Genomic DNA, 15,261 nt, shown 5'->3' with positions numbered 1-15,261 from the left:
TGGAGGAAAATATGATTACATAGTAGTTGGGACAGAAAAGACTGAGGGGAATGTATGTTGTCTTTCACTAGACAAGGAGTTGCAGGCATCATTGAGGCAGGAAGATGCAAATCTTTAGCAGGTTTCATTATGTTTGGGAGCTGGTAAGTTGGAGTAATTTATCAGGTTTTTGGGGAGGGGGGCAATATGACATCAGTCTGTCTAAGTCTGTGTTTATAGGGGTTTTCTCCTTGGGTTGGTTTGGTTTTTTTTTTTGAGGGGATAAGAAAAAAACAGAAAGAACTTTTAATGCTTTGAGAATGTTTGTGTTTGTCATAAGTTGTGAAATACTAAGTTAAAATTGTACTGTGATATTTGGCTGTTTGTGCTTATGTGAAGTCTTTAATGTTCAGCATGTTCTGATCTAGAAAACAGGAAGAAAATAAAAATTATTAAATACTGAATAATAAATCCTGTGATTTTTGAGAAGCTTTTATTTGCAACCTCTAAGTTTATTCAGATCAGTATATGGTAGTGATACAAGAGTTCCATTTTCTTTTGGAACTCTTACTTTTGCACTCACCTTCTGCCAGTGAATTAATAAAAATTTGGATTTAACATTTCAAAGGTAGTTAATTTATTCAGCTTGATAATAGCTGAAAACACTGTCAGTTATGGAATTTGGTGCTGTGCTGGCCTGGGAGTGTAAAGGGCCCATTTTGATATTTGTAACCACTTCACTGTCTTGTTTAATTAACCTTGGACTGGACCAAACCACCTGCATGTATAAGAGTAAACATCACATGTAGCAGAAAAGTTGTGTGCAGACTGGAATATATTACATAGGGCTAATGGTATTGGTTTTGAAGCTGATTTTTTTTTTTTATACCCTCTTTTCCCATATGTATAGACAAATAATCTAAGGAGCAAAGTACAAAACAGATTTACAGACATACTTTTCACACAAAACTGATGTTTGCAATGTACAAAAAGTACCTGCTGAAGGTATTGGAGTGTGACATTATGAAATGTCCCTCATCTTCAGTATTTAACCTGGGGTTTTTTTTGTTCTGAAACTTAATTTTCAGTGACGTGTCTCTTGTGCTCTAGTTAAGGGGAAAAAGCCATATATTGCTAGTCTACTTTTAAGGATATATTTTACTAACAGTGAAATTAAATCATAGCATGTATATTATTTTGATCTCTGGACATAGCTTATGATAAATGATGCCATTCAATGTGTGCATTTTCATGCACCCCTGGTAGCTGTTAGCCTCCCACTCACTGAATACCTGAGCTCCGTAGCTCCCTGGGAAGAGTCCCTGCTGTTTCAGACGAGATATGAAAGCAAATAATCAGCACGTGTATTACCATTTAGTCTACCTTTGCTGGATTTGTGAAGCAGTTAACCTTTCTAAAACTTGTAAAGCTGTTATTAACTGTTATTAGCTGTTATTATTTGTTATTAAATTGAAATGTATATTCCCTTGTCCTACTTACAGCTTCATATTCTTAAAGACCATAAAGCAAAAAATTAGTGCTGAGTTCTTGTCATCATTGCCATCACCCTGACAGCTTTAGAATCATAGAATCATAGAATCATCTAGGTTGGAGAAGACCTTTAAGATCATCCAGTCCAACCATTAACCTACACTACCAAGCCCACTCTAGACTAATCAAGGGTAGACCAGACTAAACCATATCCCAAAGTGCCACATCTACCCGTTTTTTAAACGCCTCCAGGGATGGGGACTCCACCACCTCTCTGGGCAGCCTGTTCCAATGCCTGACCACCCTTTCCGTAAAGAAATTTTTCCTAATTTCCAGTCTAAACCTCCCCTGGCGCAGCTTAAGCCCATTTCCTCTTGTCCTAATAGAATCATAGATTTAATTTAGAGATAACTAATAATTTAGAGATAACTGATAGCATCCTCTTTATTTGCTTACTGGTCTTATAAGTTCTGATCCGGCCCACTTGTCAAGGTGACAGAGCTGAAGAAAATGCTAAAGCACGACTGGCTCTATACAGTTGTCTGCAACAGGCTGCAATTGCTTTTCAGTTTTGATTCCTAACTCCCATTGCCACTTTTCTTCTACCTTACTCTCCCCTTTCTTTGGAATATGTGAGACCATTTGAGCAGACAGTTGAAGCATCAGGTGCTCTGTCAGTAATGTTTGGCCATACATATGGCCTCTACTTGGCCATAGAGGTCACCGATACCTAAGCAAGAAATTCCCCTTGTGTGCAGGTAAAGTAAGAATCTTCAGCATTCTGATCTCCTAAAAATGCTTTTTTAAAAAAAAAATTCAGGGGTTGCAAGTCATGGCTTGACTAGTAAGTGTTGCAAGCAAAACATTATTCCTAAATGTTTACTCTTTTTGACAGTAATACTGCCAATATTTGAAGTTTCACTTGAAACTGCGATGTCTTTTTCTTGTCTTGTTCCTTTGTACTAGGATTATTCCAGTGATGATACTAAACTAGAATACAATGTAGATGCAGCCAATGGTATTGTTATGGAAGGTTATCTATTTAAGCGAGCCAGCAATGCCTTCAAGACTTGGAACAGGTAATTATTCAGAACCTCTATTTACTAGCTTATTAAAATACTGCTTGTTAAGCTAAATTCTGATCTGACTTATAATCTATGCAATTTACTGATTCCACAGTTTTGACGGAACACTTGGACGACTCTGTTAATTAATGTAGAAATGACACTCCAAAGCCAGTTTTCCTTATTTTCTGTCCTAGTTGTTTGCAAGCCTTTTTCTAAGAGTGTATCTTAGTTTGGAGAAGTCCTATGTATGGAAAGCTTGCTTTGTTGTGCAGAGTCTGGCTCTGTAATTGCATTTTGGTCTTTGGGGTTGAAACAGCAATCCTTATGATTGTATACAATAAGCTATGTGAAAGTACATGCTGGGAAAGTAAGTGTTAGAGGACAAAGTAAAATGTTGTATAGCGGTTGGAAGCAGGAAAACACAGTGAAGGACTCAAGGACTCAAGTTATTTTTCCTGAAAGATAAGCATGTAATTGTTATCCTTTACAATTTCTGTCCTGTGCAGTGACTTCTCCTTAGTAGTTTTAATGGTCCTGTTGGGAATTCAAAATATGTTGTTAGTCATGCCTCTTTACCAAGGTATATTTTACTATTGTTTAAATATTTTTCTCCCTGAACAGGATTTCTTTTGCATTTCCAAGGGTGTATGCTTTTTTCAAGGAAATATTATATATGCTGGAGCATTTACATTAGTTAGATACGGTTCTTGAATTTGAAAGTTAATTTATTGTGGTATAGAGCTCTTTTTACTGTCATACTCTGCAATTTTTACAGCAGTGCTTCTGTTAAACTATTTGCTGCGTTTCAAAGACCAGAATGTGGATTTGGATATGTAGTCCCTTCCAACCTTAATTATTCTATAATTTGTTGAGCATCTTGGAACACCACAAGTCTATAACAAATTGGGATTGCTTCGCTTAAACCTGTAGACTCATGCAAGGGCCACTGGCATCAGTAAGTCTGTATCTGTATTAGCAAGTCATGTGCAACTAGTATAAGGGATTTTGGTTTGGACTACTTCTAGTCTGGTCCTGTGGTCTGATTATCTGCCTGTAATTGTAATGTACCTTCTGGGTTAGTTTCATCCAAGCAGAATTTGGAGTTCTCCAAGACAAATCTGCAAGGCATCAAAGGACGGTGAAGGGAGCAAACTGGGAGAATGCTGCTAAAGCACATTCCTGGTCTGAAGCAAAACGTTAGTTTAAGCACACTGAGAAAAATCCACAGTAACAGGGCAGGAGATTGTCCTTTATTGGGTTCTCAACAGGCTGAAAGGGTCCTTTTTGCAAGATGTTTTGGAGGATTGACTGCAGCCTCTTGATAATTGACTGAAGGCAAAACTGACTTGCTTTCTGGGTTCTTTTGGATAGTATAAGGGCTTTGCTTTGTAGGGAGGTAAGGGGAGGGAGCAGGGCAGGAGTGTTGGAAGGTAGCTAAAGAAATTCTTCTTCCACAAGGCTTCATACCTAGTAATACTGGACATGTATCTTACCTTAAGGTGGTTAGGTAGTAGGATTCAATTAAAACTAACTTCTGTATGTTGGAAATTTAAATGAAGACAAAATAAATATGGGGAAGTCATAATTAAATCAAGATACACAATGACATTCTTTCAGGTTAAGGTACAGGTTTGAACATATATAATAAAAATATATCCAAACAATAAGTTATTTAAGAGAGCCAAGGTAAGCAGCTCAGTAATGAGTCAGAGCTACCTACTTTTACTATATAATTTATATTTGCTTATAGTTTCTTCTGTTTTTCACAGGAGTATTTAATAACCTTAACCTTTTTTAACCTTAGATTATTGATAATTTATCTCCCTGTGATATGATAGCTGGATGCTTCAGAATTAGGCAGAGAATAGCATTGGATGTGCTATCTATAAACACTGTTTAGAAATTGAATCGATCAATTTTGTACTTCACATTAACAAACCATTACTAATTGTTATGAAACTACTACTATTATACATAAAATATACATTTAAGACCTTCTTAATGAAGACAACTATTAGGTTCTGAATCTAACCCCATTTTTCATCTTTAACAAAAATAGAGAAGTATTTTAATCTCATTCTTACTTCTGAATACATTTGTAACTGCTTGCTACGTTGTAGGCACTGAAGTGGTCGTTGCCACTTTTCGCTGTGTGTTTCCACTGATGGAATGCTTTACTTATGTAGTATTGCAGTTTCAGCTGCAGGGAGATAATACTGATTAAAATTTACTGTATATTAGAGGTGAGAGTGGTTTTTCCAGTCACTAGGTAGAGTACAAAAAAGGACTGTGTTATTGCATTAAACTGTTTTGTGTGTAAAAAATGTACAACGAAGTACCAAAGGAGGAAACAGAGAATTATGTATTTTATATGAGGGAATTCAGAGCTGAAGTCAGAGACCTCAAGACAGAAAAGATATTGTCAGTGTTCTCATTGACTAGGTAGTTTGCTGCTTCATTATATGCCCATCTTTGGGGGAAGTGGGTGGAAAATCAACCAGCTGAAACAAAACCAGAAGAATTTGAAGTAGTACTGGAATTTCCTGATGTTCTGAACCAAGGGTGATGGAACTGATCTTCCTTGCTGGTTGCACTGTCAGTAGTAATACGTATTTAAAATAGTAGCTTCTCTTTTTCCCTCTGTTGGTATCAGTTGGTATTTTGACGGTTCCAGGCCTTTTTAAGTATTCCTTCAAGACTGAATTAAAGGCAGCAAAAATCACTGCAATTGTCACTGTTAGCTGAACTTGCCAGCGTTAAAAACATAAGAGAAAAGGAAATGGTACAATGGATTTTCTCTGGGTATGACACATATCAGTATGATTCTAGCTAACAAATTAGATAATCATGATGCTTCTGTGTGCATGTCTTGGTCAATGAATCCATGGACACCATAGTGGATTATCCTGGAAAGTCTGATTGCTGGAGGAGAAAATAATTAAAACAGTATAATGCAGCCCTTTGAAGGGGGGTAAATCTGTTCTAATGAATGATAACTTGTTTTGTTTCCAATCTGAGCTAAGTTCTTGCTAGGATGATGTCGTTTCTTCCTGGGGCAGCTGGCAGCTTGGGTTTAATTGTCTGAAGACTTCAGTTAGTTGTGCTTCTGCAGGTTTCCGGTTCTTGCGATATGTCTGCATGACACTGGCTTGAGAAACAAATAGTGTTTGAGCAGGTTACAAAGTAAACCACAAGAGCTATTTGCAATTCGATGTTGCTGTGTTTTGAAAGAGCTGGAGATTTTGCAATCTCTTTTTATTGTGACTAAATAGTGTATAATATACGTGAGTATTTCAGATAATATACTTCGGAATCAAAATTGTATCTTTATGCTGGAAAGTGACAGTAACAGGTATGGAGGCCTATTTTTTGAATGTATGTCTGTCTGTTAGTGAATGATATGTCTTACTGTACACAATTTTTCTTAAGGCATCAGGAATTGAAATCAGGTGTATTTAGTATTCTGGAGTAGGGGAAAAGCTGGTTTGGTTCCTAGAAATTCAAATGAAAAATAAGTCCATGTCATGAAGATATACATGAATAAATGCGTGTAGGGAGAAAAGCCTTTATAAATACTAGTATGTTATGAATAGCTTTGAGGTTGGATGTATTAAATGTTTTCCTTTTCAATTCTGCTGTATTTTCAGATCATGCTAATTCTCTGCTTATTTTGCTCATTTTGCATTTTTCATTCCTTCTCCTCCTTTCTCTTATGTTTTAATCCTACCCCATTTTTTCACATGACAGGAAAAAGCCAGATCACATCAGGTACCAACCAGCTTCTTTTATACCTTCCCAATGTTTCTTTGGCACGCAAAAAGCTCTTAATTAACCCTGCATTTAATTTTGATTACTTGCAATGGATGTATAAGTGGCTCAGTCTAAGAAAATAACAGAAGGATTCTGCCTGCGGTGCCAGTATACCTGCTGCGCAACACCTTTAAAAGAATTAGAAAGATTGAGTTAGTTTTAGCTAAAAAGGAATTAAAGCAAAATTTCTGCACTCAAACTTCTGAGCGTACGAGATCAGTGTTTTGACTTTTTCCAGTTGAAGTTGGCGAGATTTTTCTTATCAACTTCACTGGAAATAAAGATGTAACTTTTAAATGTTGTGCATTCTTAATCACTCTGTTTTATTTGCATGCTGATAGCAACTAGTGATGAAAACTGTTTCGTTCTGAGAATCAATCAGCATGATTCATTTTTAATGTAAAACTCAAATTTTATATTTCTTTTTGGTATTACTCTCAGTTCTCAGAAATTGGAAATGTTTTTCAATTAATTTTGTATTGTTTCCTATTTAACAAATACTCTTGAGAATTGTGTAGGTATGAATGATGGAAAACATTCAGTTTCTAAACCCAAACATCTATATTTAAGTGCTACTGAGTGAGGCAGTGCAAATTCCTTTAAGATTCCCCAAATATGTTTTCTCCTTCACCATGCTTCTCTCCTATTTTTGAAAGAATGACACGTTTAAAGAAACTTTCATAATGGTCAGTACTTACTGCACACATGCTGCCTAAAGGTTTATGAACATTAATTCTTGGAACAGGATAGGTGCGGTATACCCTATAACAGCACCTTCAGTACATATATTGCACCTCAGAAGTTCCTGGCTGTTACTACTGTAGATCCCCAGCAGTCTGTTTCCTACAGTAATGAGTAGAGTTTATTGATGATAGTTGGTTAATATGAAATAACTCAAAGTTTTGGGCCTGAATAAAACTGCTGTGGTGCTGATGTGTTGGAGGGGAGTCTGCCACTTGTATTTTTTCAGGTATACAATAAAGTGTATTAATTTTTAGTTTCCTTTGACATCTACTTCAAAAGTGTGATCTACAAGTTATGCTACATTCTAAATTGTTGATCTTGTTCATTAAGTTTCTTTAAAAAAAAAAACCCACACTTTCTGGCTGGACTGGAAAGTTCCCTTAAACAGATTTAATTTCTCTACTAGAAAAAAAAGGGGCTGGAATACTTTGAAAACTTATAGACTAGGCTTTAAAGATGACACAAATTTGTTTTACAATCTGTGTGCTCACTTATATCTAGTTGATCAGATTGGAGCTTATTTACTTTAGTACTTCACTAAATATTTGGCTGTAGACCAAATGAAGCATTGAATTAATGAAGTTAATTACAATACCTAGGGTCATTATTAGGGATTTGCTCCATTGCATGTTGTCTTGGGGCAAGGCTGCTTTTTTTTTTTAAAAACCTTTGTCACTTAGGCACTGCTTTTCATGTTTTTCTATTTGGTGTTATGCTCAAAAAAAGCCTGAGTTTATTTTCCTTTTCTAGTCTGGTTTTTGTTGAGTACCTATTTAAATAATAGCAATAACCTGCCTTATGCTCATATTTGAGGCTTAGTTACTGCATCTGTGGTTTTTTTTTTTTAAATAGATGGTAAAGGTGATACCTTTTAAATAGAAGTGACCAAAACTACTGGTGTTAATAAATTGAAAAAGTAGTTAATTTTTTGCATTATTCTGTTCAATAATCTTGACCCAAAAAATGATTGTTATGTTGGAAATCCAGTATTAAAAGAAGATCCTGTTGTTGCTTTTTAAATTAAATATATCTGCACAACATTTGAAAAGATTAATTGTTAAAAGGTAGAATCTCATCTGTCTACCAAGTACTAACTTTTCTAACAAATACTAGATTTTTTTGATTTGAATCTAACTTTTTTTTGTATATCTTCTTTTAACAACCTTTGTGTGCTTCTTTTCCTGAATGGCTTGTGGTTGAATAAATATCTGGAGCCCTCTTGTTACTAATTGTAGTTAACCGTAGCTTGAAGTTCAACAGCCTGTGGAGAATTACAAGATATGTTGCAGTAAAATATTTTGTATACTGTTACCATTCAAACTAATTGTCAGTGCAGAAAACAGTGATATGTGGTATAAGTGGGGTAGTTGAGATAATTGAGGAATTATGCTATGATAGACACAGGTTCACAAAAACATAAAAGTGTAAATTTCACTGCAGGACTAAACTATTTTTTATATTTCCTTAATTTCTGTCAGTGATGATTGGTTAGCTTTTATTTTGTGCATCCCCAGAAGAGGTAGAAAGGGATGGTTACATTTGCTGGTTTTTTAATATTCAGTGGTCTGATAAAACAGTTGTTAAAGAATTCGTATTCCAAAATACAAATGATCTTTCCATACTCTATGAATTGTGTCCTATCTGAACAGGGAGTTTGACAAGGAAGGATACAGTTCAGAGGCGTTTTTAAGCATTACATTATCTTTTGGATTTGATAGGATGCCTTCATTAAATCTTTTATTTTATATTTTCCTACAAAGCTGAGGCTTAAGTTAGGATTCTACTTAAAAGGTTTCCTTGGATTTGCTTTGGTTTTGTATGCAATCTTCTTATTTCAGCATCTAAAATTTTAAATGTCAAATATAGAGAGACACTAAACCTACATGGGATAGCAACACTAGTATTTTTAGTGCCTTAGTAAGTTAGTTCTACTCTCAAAAATACTTCAGGAGTAGTTTACATAGTTTAAGCATTTTTGTTATTCAAACTGTCTGAATTTGTGTTATCAAACAATTACTTAAAATTGTAGCTTGCTGCTAAAATACAGAAGTAAATGTTCTCTGAAATGGAAATGGTTTGTGTGATAGCTTAACTAATGTTGTCGTAACATGAATGTGTTTGTTAGGACTCAAATTATTTGAACCTTGCTTTCTTTTCTGTTTTGTCTCTGCTTTCCCTTTTTTCAGTATTCTTATGAAATACTTGCCAAAACTGACTGCGGCATTACTTTTATGAATTCCTGTATGCAGTCTCTCTGTAGACTGTATGTTATCACATTTCGGTCAAATAAGCACTGTAAAATCAGTTATGTATTCTCTGGATATCTCTTTATTTGAATAGGCGCTGGTTCTCAATACAAAATAACCAACTTGTGTACCAGAAGAAATTTAAGGTAGGTATCAAAAACTGGCTTGGGATAGTTTGGGGTGTGGGTGATGGTTTTCCCGATTCATCAGGGGAAGGAGAAACAGTGCCGACATTGGCATCCTGTGTGGTCTTGAACAACCTACTGTATTTTCTAAATTACATTCTCCCTTGGTAAAATGAAACTAATAGCTACACTGACAGATTTCGAGATTCCTGCACAGTGACTTGTGAGCAGGTACTTTATTTGCTGTGGGTTTTGTTACCTTGCTGCAGAGAAGGTTTATGGAGAGCCTTAAAAGCTGTTGGTCCCAGAAGGCTTGTACACACTTGGTGGCAGGGAAATACTCCATGCTGTTCTTTCAGCAGCTGTGGTTAACTCTTTCAGGACTTGCTCTCTCCAGTTACTTACTAGGTTCACATACCTAATTTAGCAGTTGGGGAGAGAGGAGAGAGAAAAAAAAAAAGGCATTAAAGCATTTGTTATGAAACAGTCAGGGATGCTATATAAATGTGTTTAATACCGAAAATGTAAGGTGGTTCAGCAGTCAGTATCTGTATTTTTGCTGGTGGGAAAGTACAGTTGTATCTTACAGCAGCAGCAAGTGCAACTCTGCCCCAAGCTGTAGAAGCCAGCCTCTCCAGTCAACATGGGCCCGTGCTCCTTTGTTTACTGTTCTAGAAACTGCTTTTGCACCACATAGCTGTAACTGTTCTTCATGTTGGAAAAAAATAGAGAACTGCATGGAGAAGGGGAAAAAAAAAAAAGAGGGTAGAGCTTATGACAATTAATTTCTCTTCAGTGTTAACAGACCAGGTTCAGAGGCTATTGCTTATTAGCTGATGCTGTCAAATCAAGGGTCTTCATTTTTGTGGTTGGAAAGGAAACAAACAGTTGAGTTTGTGTGAGCCCATTTGAGTTGGGCATTTTGTGTTTGTGAATTCCAATTACGCTTTTATGGTTTTTTAGAAACACACCTTTAAAATGCTGTTAGCTTAGAATAGAATTCTTATGAATTGAATCAAATTTTCAAAACCACTACATCCAGCTTCTGGTTTTTGTACTTGGCACTTATAGTACTGCTGATTTAGGTATAATCTTCCTGATTTTTTTTTTGTGAGCTAATTGCATCTCTTAGAAAATATCTTTGAACTCCTTTGAATACTGTTGTTTAAATTTAAGGTGTTGATTATTTAGTAGATTCGGTTGTAGGTAAAAAGGAATTATCCAAAGTTTGTGTTAAATTTTCATAAAATATAATGAAACATTAAAATTTATCTAAATATTTTCTGCTAAGTAGCTTTGATTCCACCTATTTAAAAACTTATTTTTGGGGGGGAAAATTTGTGTAAACAAACAAATAGAATTAAATCTGAGGCTTTAGCATACACTTACTTTATATTCAGGGAAGTGGCGGAGTCCCCATCCCTGGAGGTGTTTAAAAGACATGTAGACGTGGTGCTTAGGGACATGGTTTAGTGGTGGACGTGGCAGTGTTAGGTTTACGGTTGGACTCGATGATCTTAAAGGTCTTTTCCAACCTAAATGATTCTATGATTCTATGAAATTATAAACAATTTGGGATTATTAGCAACTTTATTATGTTTCCTCTATGTGACTTGTTCTGTTAATTTTTGTCTCTTAGGATAATCCCACAGTAGTTGTTGAAGACTTGCGGCTTTGCACAGTTAAACACTGTGAGGACATAGAAAGACGTTTCTGTTTTGAGGTGGTTTCTCCAACAAAGTAAGGAGAAGTGATGGAGCATAATTACTTAAAAATAAAACGATCATTACATTCAGTTGTCCTGAAATGCAAGATTAACATTTCTCTTGGGATAGATCAAAACAGGAAAAGTATCTGAACAATTCTTTTTTCTGAAATTTTGGCTAAGAGTAAGTGATGCTGTGAGAAGCATCCCTAGTATTTAGTTTACTTTTGGCATTAAAATAAACATGCATTCTTGTGCTTTATGCATAAATGGCTTGTGGTTGTGGAGTTGTGGCTTAGTAGTAGCTGATACTATCAAGCTGCTTAGTAATGTAGAAAATAGATCTCAGTTTCTCCAGACTTCTGATTGGTGTAATGAGAGAGAAACATATTAATAAGTTGTCATCTCAGTAGTGTTAAATTACATTTCAGAGTGCACTAAATGAAACTACTGAATAAAAATATTTTTCAGCTGTAGCAGTGCAGTGTATTGGTTATATTCGGAGAAGTATCGCAGTCTTGCCACAGCCAGTGTGCAGGACATGGATTTCTCATTAATGATTTTGATATGTGACCATATTTAAATTTTTGATGTAAGGTCAATCTGCTTTTAGGTTTGGATGTTATCGACTCTCCCCACTTGTACTTACGTTTCTCTTCTGTCCTAATATTTGCTTCCTCAGTTGTGGTTCCTTTTAACATACATTTTGCTCCTGCTTGCCTATACTTCTTCAGCCCATAAGAGTTGAACAGTTTTATACTTCATGACCCATTTCCTTTGACTGTTGGTGTGAAACGTTGTTCATTCTTTGTCAGAGAGCTTTAAAATTTTCTCTTGATCTCAATGAATGAACTGTGTTTTCAAGGACTGATACCTGTATCTTGTGTAGTTAGTAGTAGAGGTAAATTGCATGTGAGGATATAAAAATGAAAATTTTGGAATAAGAAAAGAAAGGGAATAGGAAACTAGGCCATTCTCCGGGTTATTTGAAGAGTCATCTCTATATGTTTTAGCATTACCAGCAAATAGTTTTGAAACAAGGAGTTTGTAATTTGTAAAAGGTCAGCTGCTTTGTTATCTCAAAATAAATGGGTTCATTAAATGATGCCTACTAAACAATATACTTGTGGTGGTAGCAAGAAACTTTCTCAAGAGTCTGTATTTTGTTGAACAAGCTGCTGTTTGATGTTAGCTGCTTGGTCAGTCTCTGAACCTGAGTACATGTGTGTTTGTCACAGGAGCTGCATGCTTCAGGCTGACTCGGAAAAGCTGCGACAGGCATGGATTAAGGCTGTTCAGACTAGTATTGCTACAGCATATAGAGAGAAAGGGGATGAATCTGAGGTGAGTTTAAAAACCAAACAGACAACAACCCCCCTTTAGATCCTGAAAATTAAAAATAGAGAAAACCTCTTTTTATGAGAGGGGGAGGGGGGAAAAGAATCTATTTTTTGTCTTCCAGTGGAAATGCAATGGATTTTGAAGGCTATGATTTATATCTAATCTATATTTCACTCCATCTTACTAATGTTACTTTGGCCTGTATGTTTTGATGGGATTTTTCTGTAGTGTGATTAAAATTCATAGGATTATTGGATGCTCCTATATTCACTTCTGTAGTTCTTCTAAAAAGCTAAACATTTTTTCAGTTCTATGGCTTTCCTTGGCCTTAAATGCAGAAGTTACTTTTCTAGGATTCTAGTGCACTGTCAGTATCTGTAGGACTTTTATTTTTTTATTTTGGGGTGTGTGTCTGTTTTCTTTCAGAAACAGGAAAAGAAATCATCCCCTTCTACTGGAAGCCTAGAATCTGGCAGTGAGACAAAAGAGAAGTTGTTAAAGGGAGAAAGTGCTCTACAGCGAGTTCAGTGTATTCCTGGTAATGCTGCCTGCTGTGATTGTGGTTTGGCAGATCCTCGCTGGGCCAGTATCAACCTAGGAATCACGCTGTGCATCGAGTGCTCTGGGATACACAGGTTGGGGAACTCTTCAGAACTATATGTGGTTTGTGCATTGACTTAATTAGGAAGGGTGGTGTGCCTCTTAAGTGTATATTGAAGAAATGTTAGAGACCCCTGTTTGTAAACAGAATTAAGGTAACTGTTTTATTTGCATAAATTAATGGTAAAGCTGTCTGAGGTAAGGCACAACATGCCATTACAGGTTAGTATTTTTTTCATGCTGTTTAGGAGCTTGGGAGTCCACTTTTCAAAAGTAAGATCTTTAACGCTGGATTCATGGGAACCTGAACTTCTAAAGGTATGATAGTATTTTTGAAACAAGTTTCTATTTGGTACTGAGATTGTTGTTCTAAAGCCACTATATCAGAAAGTGTAATGCCGGACACACTTGCGTTTGTATCCAGTGCATGTCTTTAATTTTCTACTCAAAAGTGCTTATAGTTGCGTGTTGGGTTTGGTTTTGTGGGTTTTTTTAATTTACACTTTCTTATAATACATGCAGTAGTCATTCTTGTTACAAACTTGCGAGGCAGAACAACTTAAGACACTTTTGGGTTTGCAAATACACTTTGAGTAGTAAGTTTCATCTGATACTTTCAACATATAAAAATGGAAATCTGTTTACAGACCAATAATATAGGGGCTGAAAAATTTTGGAAGTGCTATATCAGCCTAAAGCATGATCATACTTGAAAATTCAGATGCCAACTCTTACAGTGAGATCTTGATTTCGTACTCCTACTAGCTTATAGGAGAACATCCACAAAACTGCTCTTGTGTGTTATTTGCTTGCCAAAATTCTAGCTTGAAACAAGGTTATGAGAATCATGTGACATTGAAATACCAAAATAGGAACTCATGCATGGATGCATGTGTGCAGCTGAATAACTGGTGCAAAGCATTTGTGTCTAGCTGTGATTTTCTGGTACTTAGGTATTGCTTCTCTATTCTGAACAATCAAAAGACAATGCAAGTAGGAGTGTTTCTCTTGTGGTTAAATAATTTTAATATCAATGTGTTCATGCTGAGGAAACAAACAAAAAAAACCCCTAAAACTATGCCCCTTGTCCTGTTTATGTAAATAGCAGAGCTGACTATTCTACCTGGTATTAGAAGCAAGAAGTCTGTTCGTTGCCATCAGTAAGTTGGACTTTATGGGCCAAACTCTCCTTAAAGTAGTATCTGCAGGCTGGTTTTTGTCTTTGATCTTTTTCTATAGACATAACATTATGGTTTAGCAAAAATGCCTGTTGGACAAGATGGAATAGAATTGATTGAATAGTCTCTTGCCAATGAGATAAGAATAGCTACTGGCAAAGCTGGTGGAAAAGAGTGCCTTTGTTAATGAGGCCTGCAGTTGTCATTCTGATTGCACAGAAAAGATTCTTGAATGACAGATGGTCATTTTTGCAGTCCTTTTTCAGAAGGGAATGGCACTTTAAAAGAGTGGCTATCTTTTTTTGCTGTCTTACTCAGAATTTGGCCTCTCTATTCACTGATGTTTTCATTACCATGATATAAACCATGCTTATTTCTGTAAGTGTACTTCTACCAGTGAAAATACGAAGTTGTAAAAATAGGCTGAGTAAGATTAAAAACAACTAAATAGGTAGATAAAGCCTTTTGCAACTGTATTTGAATTTATTTATTTTGCTTCATAGCTTATGTGTGAATTGGGAAATGATGTTATAAATAGAATATATGAAGCGAAGTTGGAAAAAGTGGGAATAAAGAAGCCACAACCTGGAAGCCAAAGGTAGTAATTTACTAGCAATGCCTCTACTTCCTTCTTCTGTTGCTTCCTTCAGCCTCCAGCTGTAAAAGATGCTGCCACTTAGCTGTGTAACACTCCTTTGATTTACTCTTCGTTTCCCCTTATCACCAGTATGTTTTGCTCTCCTCCTTTTCTCACTCTCTACCTGTATTGGGTATTCCTTCTGTTGGTCCCTTTTGGCTTCTCTTGTTCACTTGTTGCTTTTCCGATCTCGCTCCCTCCTTTTAATGACAACTGTACAGCATCCTGCTCTGTCTCATCAATGTGGGCATGTTGATTTTTGTTTCCTGTTTACTTTGTACCATCTCAGACAGCTGTACTTGGTCTGTGAGCTCCTGGAAGGAGCATGTGGCTGTGCC

General features: G+C 36.1%; 1 protein-coding gene across 3 annotated transcripts in view; it reads left to right on the top strand.

Annotated features, from left to right (window-relative positions):
• Positions 1 to 15,261, top strand: part of ACAP2 (ArfGAP with coiled-coil, ankyrin repeat and PH domains 2) — a 71,363-nt gene that overhangs the window by 41,075 nt on the left and 15,027 nt on the right. The window contains exons 10-17 of one of the 3 annotated variants that reach the window (XM_075716287.1): positions 2,437 to 2,549; positions 6,285 to 6,305; positions 9,432 to 9,483; positions 11,102 to 11,202; positions 12,406 to 12,511; positions 12,935 to 13,143; positions 13,357 to 13,426; positions 14,790 to 14,884. In XM_075716287.1, coding sequence (XP_075572402.1) covers positions 2,437 to 2,549; positions 6,285 to 6,305; positions 9,432 to 9,483; positions 11,102 to 11,202; positions 12,406 to 12,511; positions 12,935 to 13,143; positions 13,357 to 13,426; positions 14,790 to 14,884 — 767 coding nt within the window. The remainder of the gene's footprint in view (positions 1 to 2,436; positions 2,550 to 6,284; positions 6,306 to 9,431; positions 9,484 to 11,101; positions 11,203 to 12,405; positions 12,512 to 12,934; positions 13,144 to 13,356; positions 13,427 to 14,789; positions 14,885 to 15,261) is intronic. The other 2 variants (XM_075716285.1, XM_075716288.1) reach the window with 2 other exon arrangements.

Source organism: Pelecanus crispus, chromosome 9 (genome assembly GCF_030463565.1).
Source record: "Pelecanus crispus isolate bPelCri1 chromosome 9, bPelCri1.pri, whole genome shotgun sequence".
In the NCBI taxonomy this organism is placed as follows: domain Eukaryota; kingdom Metazoa; phylum Chordata; class Aves; order Pelecaniformes; family Pelecanidae; genus Pelecanus; species Pelecanus crispus.
Note: the sequence above shows the minus strand (reverse complement) of the source record. Positions and strands in the feature narration are given on the sequence as shown.